This window comes from Columba livia, chromosome 2, assembly GCF_036013475.1.
Source record: "Columba livia isolate bColLiv1 breed racing homer chromosome 2, bColLiv1.pat.W.v2, whole genome shotgun sequence".
NCBI classification, from domain to species: domain Eukaryota; kingdom Metazoa; phylum Chordata; class Aves; order Columbiformes; family Columbidae; genus Columba; species Columba livia.
Genome location: NC_088603.1, coordinates 116,965,747 through 116,974,069, shown reverse-complemented (window position 1 = coordinate 116,974,069; position 8,323 = coordinate 116,965,747). Strand labels below are relative to the sequence as shown.

The following is an 8,323-nucleotide window of genomic DNA, read 5'->3' as shown; positions in this document are numbered from 1 at the left end:
GATGATCCAGACCCTCAGGAGCACATGGCTATGTCTTAGTGACCTTTGAGAGGGATGTGCAAAAATATTCTGACTTCACCAGTAGCTACTTAAAGTTCAAATAATTTCAGCACCCCTTGTGACAAAAGCCAAAAGTGGTGTGGAAGGAGAGGATATTTACTGCATTCCTCTCTAATGAACTAAGGGAAGTAATGCACCCACAGATACTGTATATGTTACTCAGCACAAATTAATCATTCACATAGATGCTGAATAAAATGGTAGAAAAGAAAGGTCAGGATTTCTCTACTGCTTATTAGGCTATTTAGATTTTTCCAGTGCTCTAAAACCAGCGTGCAAAAGGCTTTGGCCCTACAGCTCAAAGAAGGCAAAGTGCTCTGCTTTCCCCTTTAAGAGGTGGTCTTTGTATTGCAAAATATTCCTAAACCACTTCCACCATCAGCAGGGGGTCACCACGGAGGCAGTTGACAGCAACTGTACCTGCTGATTAAGAAACTCATGCTCAGCCTTGCGTTTCCAAAGATACCTAAATTTCCATCTTCTGAGCTCTAAAACCCTTTTGTCGTACAACAGGTGCCACACACCCAGCTGTGCACCCGTTTCCACATCAGCAAGCTCCTGCACCCAAGCCTTGGGGGTTTTTTAGTAAAAAAAGCCTTTAAATGATCTTGATACCACCTAATAAGAAATGGGAAAGTGTTTTATACCTGAAGAATATTAGTGGAAGGGAAAAAAACCAACAACCTCTGTGCCTGTGCATCTCTGTCTGCGTCTTTATGTGTGATTCTCATCGCCACAATTTTTAGCCCACCCAGTCCTCTTTCACCAGCTGCGGGAAAAACAACAGAGAGCCAATGTGGAAGTAAAACCCCAGCCACAGCCATCTGAGAGTGATCTGACACGCCTGAGAAGTGGTTTGCGCAATATGGGTATAAATCAAGGCAAGTGGAAGCCAAGATAACTTGCTCCTATGAAAACAGGTGGTACCACCTAATCTAGGTGCTCAGGTGTGATTATGACATAAATGAAAGCATTTTCATGACTTTGCTAGCACAAAGGGCAGAGTGGCTGGCTCATTCAAACCCCAGGGGAAAAAAGGTAAATAAACCTCTGAGGAAAAACGGGTAAAGAAACCTCTGTTCTTCCTTTCCCCGCATTTCTTTTCAGCAATACCTTTGAGGTTGCTGGGACCTCATTCCAAATGGATGCGTCTGTTGCTATTTGTATTTCTCAGAAATTCAAATTTGTTCCAAGATTCACTCCTGGGGGTAAGGCGGTTGCCAGCCAGTGCTCTGCAGGTCTTTCACAGACAGGGGTGCAGCCAGGTGGGGAGGTTTGTTGTCAACCAAATTGCTATGCAGTCACTCCCACTGTGTGACCACACAGGGACCTGGCCAGGAATGCTAGTGGGGGGCAGAGCATGGGGACAGGACAGCCCCGACTTCTTCTGGCAAGGGGGATTGGGTGCAGGATGGGGACTTCCCTCCCAAGGGAGGAGGGCAAACATTTATATATGGTTTTCAGTGGCTCTGTAATACAGAGCGTTGCTCTCCACCAGTTCCTCCAGCAAATCCTCAAAGGCAAGAACCACTCTTATGGTTGCTCCCGGCAGCAGCCTATGCAGAGATGAGCTCTCCATGGGGACAACAGAGCTGGCACCACAGGGTACCACCACTGGTTTTGTCCCTGGCAGGGGCCATGGAAGAGACTACACTTCACGTTCTTCTCATGTCTTCCAGTGACGAAGTATGTTTTGTGCGACCCTTGTGCTGGCACAGCCTTTGTGTCACCCTGGCTGCCAGACCTCCCCGAGGGAAAGAGCTGCCCGAAGAGGCTCAGCAGCGTTGTGGTCGGGGACAGCAGGAGGTCTCATGGCACTTGTAAGTATGAGAGATGTCCAAAGGACACAAGTAGTGGGGATCAATCTTGCTGTGAGGTGAGAACCTATGAAAAGCAGAGCAAACGAGTGGTCTGCTGAGCAGGAGGAATTGTTCAAGCTTCATGTTGCAAAGGAGCATCTACCTGCTTTGGAGACATGGCCTGTAGAATATCATGCAGCCGTCCATAGCAGTTATTTGGGTACTCACTATCTCAATTCAATTTTCTTTCTTTTTTTCCTTAGAGCTTTTTTGCCTTAAGGAAACTCATGTTTTCTTATCCCAGCAGCTTTTTTTTTTTCCATTCCTCCCAATCACACACACTAAGGCTTAAGCACAATCATTCTTCTTTTGGCCAAGGCAAACCTGCAGTTGTACCGAGTGCCTGCAGAGGTTGTTCCTTAACCAACTGAGATGATGGATACTTTCATTTTTCATTTCTCTCCTTACCTTCAGTTTACCTGGACAAATCTTTTCTGGTGACAAAGGCATGACAGCAGCAGCCAGAATGAAACCCGACTCTTCTAAGTAGCAACAGAAACTCCTACCACAGTTAATAAACTAAAGCTTATTAAACAACTTAATAACTAACAAACTTAATAAACTAATAGCTGCCTTAGCAAACTAAACTGAAGTTGCAATTTTATTTTATGTAATTCATAACACTCTGTTGTTCTGAATAAGCAAATATCATTTACATGAGTGAAAGCTGACTCCAAACCCAAGTGTTCACAACATGATGAGAAGTATGAAAAAAGTAAAAAAAAGGCAATCACAGATGAAGAGGGAGATGTGCGGCTGACAAGATTTGATGTGGCTTTTTGTAGCATAGCCCACATGGATCCAGATGGTGTTAAAGAAAAAAAAAATCAAGGGCAAATGCACAAACACGGAGCTCTAGCAGAAGAAGATGGCTGGTTCTAGTTACATACTAGTAAACGCTGGGCAGAAATGCTGTCATTAAGAAGTTACATGAAATGTTCCATCAAATCATTTAGAGATAAGATTCAAATCTGACAAAGAGTGCACCATCTTTTTTTTTCCATGAATATTGCACTGGAAGAGCAATCATGTTTATGTATAGTATAATTATACGCTGCAACCTTGGGAAACTATGAAGTTTGGTTTTGTTCTTGTAAGTTTCAGACATTAAAGCTAAACTTCTTTGACGCTATTTTGTTTTCACAGTAGGTGAAGTAAAATGCAGAGATCAAGTATGGACCGTTTCATCTTAACTGGAAGGAGTTTAGGAATTTGTGACCAAACGAAGGTGAAAATAGAAATGGAGACCTGTCTGCAAGCTTCTTGATATTAGTTATAGTGTACATGTTGTAATAATGAGCTCTGAATGGAAGAAGGGGGAAGAGAAAAAGTATTAAAAAAAAAAAGAAGTAGAATAAGGTGGCAACGGGGATGATTTTGAATAAGTTTAATACAAAGGAGACCAATCCACATGCACTCAAGAAAATTATTGACTTGGGAGTAGGAGGGGTGATCAGTCTGAATTGCTTTGGTCTTTTTTTTTTCTCAGCTCGTTCTGTTGATGGTCAGAAAGGGGAGAAGACAAGAAGAGCAGCCACATGGATCTGTGTGCTGCAAAAGATTCATAATCTTCTTGCACAAAATGCATTATTAAACCTTGACTTTAGAGCTGTCTTTTGTAATAAACTAGAATATATGAAAGAAGTAGAAAAATACGATAACTGTAAATTTACTTTATTCATAATTTCATGGTATAATCTGACCAAAATGCAGATATTTCGCCATTACTGGATCAAATACTACAAAAGGCTTTAAGCAACAACCCCAGATTTAAGAAACAGCTATTGACTGCATGACTGTCCAGAAAATGGAGTTTATTTGGTGGTTATCTTCTCCTTTTGAGACATGAATCTCTGTGCTATCAGCACTTAAAGATAGCTTGAAAATGCAGTCCAAGTAGACGGAAGAATTAAGATCCCATTTGTGAGAATCAAAAGTACTTTAACTGACACGTGGCAGCTGTGTCTTAGCAAAAGCCCCTGAGCTCTAATAACAGTGGAAAAGGAGAGCTGTGGGGAAAAAACAAAAAAAGAAAAAAAGAAATACCACTTCTCTGTTCTGCACCTAGAAGATGACAACTCATGAACCCTGAACCCTGGAACTGTGTCTGCCTGGTGTGGGTGGTACAGGACACCTGACATGCTCAGCCGAAATAAGAGAGCTAGTCCAAGTCTACAATCCACCCCTCTTTTGCATTTAGACAATGCAGTGCCAGCCAGACTATTAGACATTATGATTCAGTTATTTGCTACTTGTGCAAAAGCTAGACTGAGCGAGCTGATCCGTGTGATGCAAATAGCAATGAAATTGGTCTAGTTTGCCTATGTCAGGAATATGAGGCTGTGTATACTGTTTAGCATAGATATTAGGTGGCGTGCCTAAAAGATTTTCTGCAATGCTGAGTCTCCTGAAGACAGATATCTAGCTAGAATAAAAACCTACCTTTTTTTTTTATTTTTTAAGCTCCAAAGATGAGACACGGACTTGAATGCTGAGGTTATTTCATTTTATTTTTAAGCCCATGCTGTGACTCCCACTAGACTCAGCAGTGGGGAATGAGTCGCACACACGGCTCAAAACACGATGTGCACGTACTCTGCTGGGTACAGCTAGTCCAAAGCCCAGAAAAGGAGGAACAGAGAAGACAATACTTACACCCGGGTCTTTGCTGGGGCTGGGCAGCCACCAGGTACCAGCAGAGACCCGCACTTAAATGAAAGACAGGAGCAAAGCAATCGATCTGAGGAATCAACATCCACAGCTCAAGCCCTTGCTCAGCATGTTGTGGGAACCCAATAACAGTTTTTTTACACTAGTCCTGATCTGTAGAGAGTGGAGTGTGCCTGACCTGTTGGGCTGCCGGGATGCTGGCGGAGCAAATGCTTGTTGTGAATTTAACCTGAAACACCACAATGTGAGAAGGACCGGAAAGAGAAGTGGAACTTTGTGTGGGTTTCACACTAGTGGGTTTTACTATCATATTACTATCTCACTGATTTTATATGGAGAAGCTTACATTAAAGATTTTTAGTAAAACTTTCTGGGAATAAATCTGCATTAGGAAAGTAAACACCCAACCTTTCTTTACCCTATGTACAAGTTTCCAACTGAACAACACCACGTCTGATCTGTGATGAATATCCATATTATCTGTAAATGTGTCAAATGTATGTCTTCAAAATTAAGCTGTTTCATTAAAAATAATACACGCAGTGCTAGTAATCACACAGAAAAATCTTTGTAAAACAGGGAAGTCAGGTCCAGGTGAAAGCCATTGGACCTGGGCTGGTAAATCTTAATTGCTGTTTTTACAAGAGGTCCACCATTTCCAAGACATTGCAACTTCAGTCAATTAAATTACAAATCCAAATAAAGCATCTGCTCATAAAGAAGAAAACTCCAGCTGAAATGCTTCATTTCCTAAGCTACTTATCTATTTTTAATCTCTCACCTTTCTTCACAGAAAAATACCATCACCGTAAAAGAGTTTTAAGAAAAATGTATTTGTTCATAAACTTGGCTAGTAGTACAAATCTTGTGATATACAATAAAGTGCAATATTGAATCTGATGCTGGATTTCCTGAGTAATTTTTCTGCATTGAAAACTGAAAAACAGTATTTTCTTCTCAAGTATTTTTAGGCCTGTTAATGACATTAATAAAATCTCAGTCTCTTTTGACTCTGTGCAAGCTGCACACCACTGAAAAGTGAGTAATTCTTAATCACTGACTAGGAGATGCAGTTTTAAATTGTGCTTCTCACTGATACCTGTTTGAAATGGATAAGCAGAAGCTTAAGGGGTTTTCCACATGGAAGTTTACCATTTCAGTGCATACCCTATGGAATTTGTATCTTGCACAATGTATTGTAATATATGGCTCTACATATTAAGCTTTCTTCTAGTGAAAGGGCAAGAGGGTTTACAATTCAGGTAATATTTATGCCATTTCATGCAATCTGGTTTTCAAAAATATAAGTGATCTCTGCAGTCACAAATCCAGTAGTTCACATTTGAAATGATGAAATACTCACTGTTTAAAATGTTGAGTATTTTAGCCAGGGTTGAATTTATGAACAGTCTCATTTGTATCTTAACTCCATGTAAATCTATGTGCATATCTTAATTGAAGGAGCATTTGGAGGATTATTTGCATGAAAACTGCTGATGAAGACATTTCAAAATAGGAAAGTTATTTTAAGACAGCTATAGTGGGGTATCTTCCTATCCAGGATGTTTGTTAGCTCTGACAAATCTTTGTTAATTTTGTCTGTCTGTTTTCATGAATCTTTGGTTTCCAACAAAAGCTAATAAAACCAGCTATGAATGCTTTAAATATAACTACATTTCAGAGAATATTAATTGAGAAAGGACTACATATGTAATGTCAGCACAGAAGCATACACATTTGTTGCTTTGTGCCATGTGGTAGCATTAAGAGGAAGACTAGTTCCCTCAAGTTTCCATACATTTGAACTGCTCTTGCCCAGGGTTCGGGTAAATTGCACGACAAATGTTATGATCATCAACATCCTTTCCAGGGAATCAAAGTAGCTGCTGACCTTTAAATGTGAACATATTCACATACCAGTCTACCAACCATCTGGTATGACCTGACATTTCTGTTACTGGCAGTCTTGTCTCTTGCAGCCCCCTTCCAAAACACTACAAATGTGATGACGTGTGCCCACAGTGACTGCAATCTTCCTCTGCAAACTATCCTGAGGGAAGTACACTTTGCTTCCTCTGGCTCTTCTTGTATTTCCATGCCTGCTCTGTTCTCCAAATCCCACTGATTTGTAGCCCTACTTATCAAGCTTGTTCAGGGAGCCACTAAATTCAGCAGACCCAGGAACCCTCCTCCCCAGATGATGTGCCCAGCCAGGAACAGTCCCAGGTGATTTCTCCATCCCAGTCCCAGGGATGCAGCTGCTGCTCTTCCTGCTTGCAGGTCTGGCCTGTAGCAAGGTTGAGTGTGTAGAACAAGAGGCCCCAAATGTGGCTGCTGCACAGGCTGCTGCACATACAAAGAGCAGCATGGGTAGCAGTTTGCCCAATATCCATGCCTGGACCCTGGGCTCCCTTACCCCAACCACTGGCTCAGACTGAGTCCTCCAGATGTGGAAATGTTTCCTCCAGCTCACCAGCTAGTCCAGCTTGAAGTTTGTTAGTGCATTATACATACAAACACAGAGGATTAAATTAACTGAAGAAATATAAACACACCCAGGTCTCTCCAGTTCCTGTCACCCAGACCTACAGCCCTGGTGCCTACAGCCTCTTCTCCAGTCACTGGCACTTGGGCCTTTCAACACACATACAACACACACGGCCCAGTTCCACCAGTCACTGGTGTTTCGACCTACAAGCCCTGCAGCCCCTGGTCCCTCCAGTTACTGGCACACAGACTCTCACATGCCAGTCCCTTACATGTGCTCATACCTAGACCCACAAGCCCCAAGACCTGTGGTCTCCTCTGGTCATTGTCACACAAATGTCTTTTTCACACTGGTCTCCCCAGTTGTTGGCATCAGTTTCACATAGTAGTTCCCCTCTGACCCACTGTGATCTTTTCCCTTTCCTTTGGATCCTTTGGCCCTTCCCCTAAACATTCCATAGTCATTTTTACATAAGTCCACAAGCCTCTATCCCAAGCAGCCTCAGGTATCCCATAATATTCATTTTCATCATGTTTCTCCCTTCCTATCAGTTAAAAATTGTTGCTCAGGTTGACATTCTTGAAGTCTCTGCCTGAGTAGTTCCTTTAATGGACCATCCATCAGTGATGGGAGCATTCTGGGTCCTCATTCTTGTCTCTGTTGTGACTTCCTCATTAACGTTTGTGTGTCTGCGTGGTTAATTTATCACTTTCCTCATTACTTGTTATTTCTTTCATAGTGAGTAGATCACAAACAAATAACCTAATGAACACTCCCACACCTCACAGTACTAACTGACAGATGATGCAAGACTCAGAACAGCTGGGTACCCCATAGTTAGAGGGTCCAGCTCCCTTTTATTATAGACACCTGTATTGTGATAAGATAGCAATCCTGGACATCACTGCATGGATTGAAAGCCAGGATGCCATTTTACATGTTTTCTTCTTGTTCAGGTAGACTTAAAGAACAGAGCAGACATGTCATTCCATCTTTCTGCATTGAATGGCGATACACAACACTGTCAGACACTTTACTGACTTAAACACAATATTTTATCCACATGAATTGTTTTCCAGACTTTACAAACCTTTATCGTGATGGTTGAGATAAAAGTGATAGAAAGAATGATGATGTAGTTGTGGTTTTCCAGTGATGTTCATCTTGTGCCTTTGATGCTGATTTGCATTACCTTCAGAAGGATGTTTTACACTAGATGGAGGGAAAAAACAAACAAACAAACAAA

The 8,323-nt window shown here is 41.7% G+C and overlaps 1 protein-coding gene and 1 long non-coding RNA gene across 3 annotated transcripts in view; one reads left to right on the top strand and one right to left on the bottom strand.

Moving 5' to 3' along the window:
• The first annotated feature begins 1,281 nt into the window (after positions 1-1,281).
• LOC135578610 (uncharacterized) lies at positions 1,282-5,489 on the top strand. 2 transcript variants are annotated; one of them, XR_010470548.1, is made up of 2 exons: positions 1,282-1,880; positions 3,409-5,489. It is a non-coding gene; the product is annotated as an uncharacterized LOC135578610 (long non-coding RNA). The 2 variants fall into 2 exon arrangements; XR_010470547.1 differs by lacking the exon at positions 3,409-5,489 and adding an exon at positions 2,334-2,506.
• Positions 5,490-5,577: 88 nt separating this feature from the next.
• Positions 5,578-8,323, bottom strand: part of MEP1B (meprin A subunit beta) — a 29,873-nt gene continuing 27,127 nt past the window's right edge. The window contains exon 15 of the mRNA XM_021290070.2: positions 5,578-8,289. Coding sequence (XP_021145745.2) covers positions 8,272-8,289 — 18 coding nt within the window. The 3' untranslated portion in view covers positions 5,578-8,271. The remainder of the gene's footprint in view (positions 8,290-8,323) is intronic.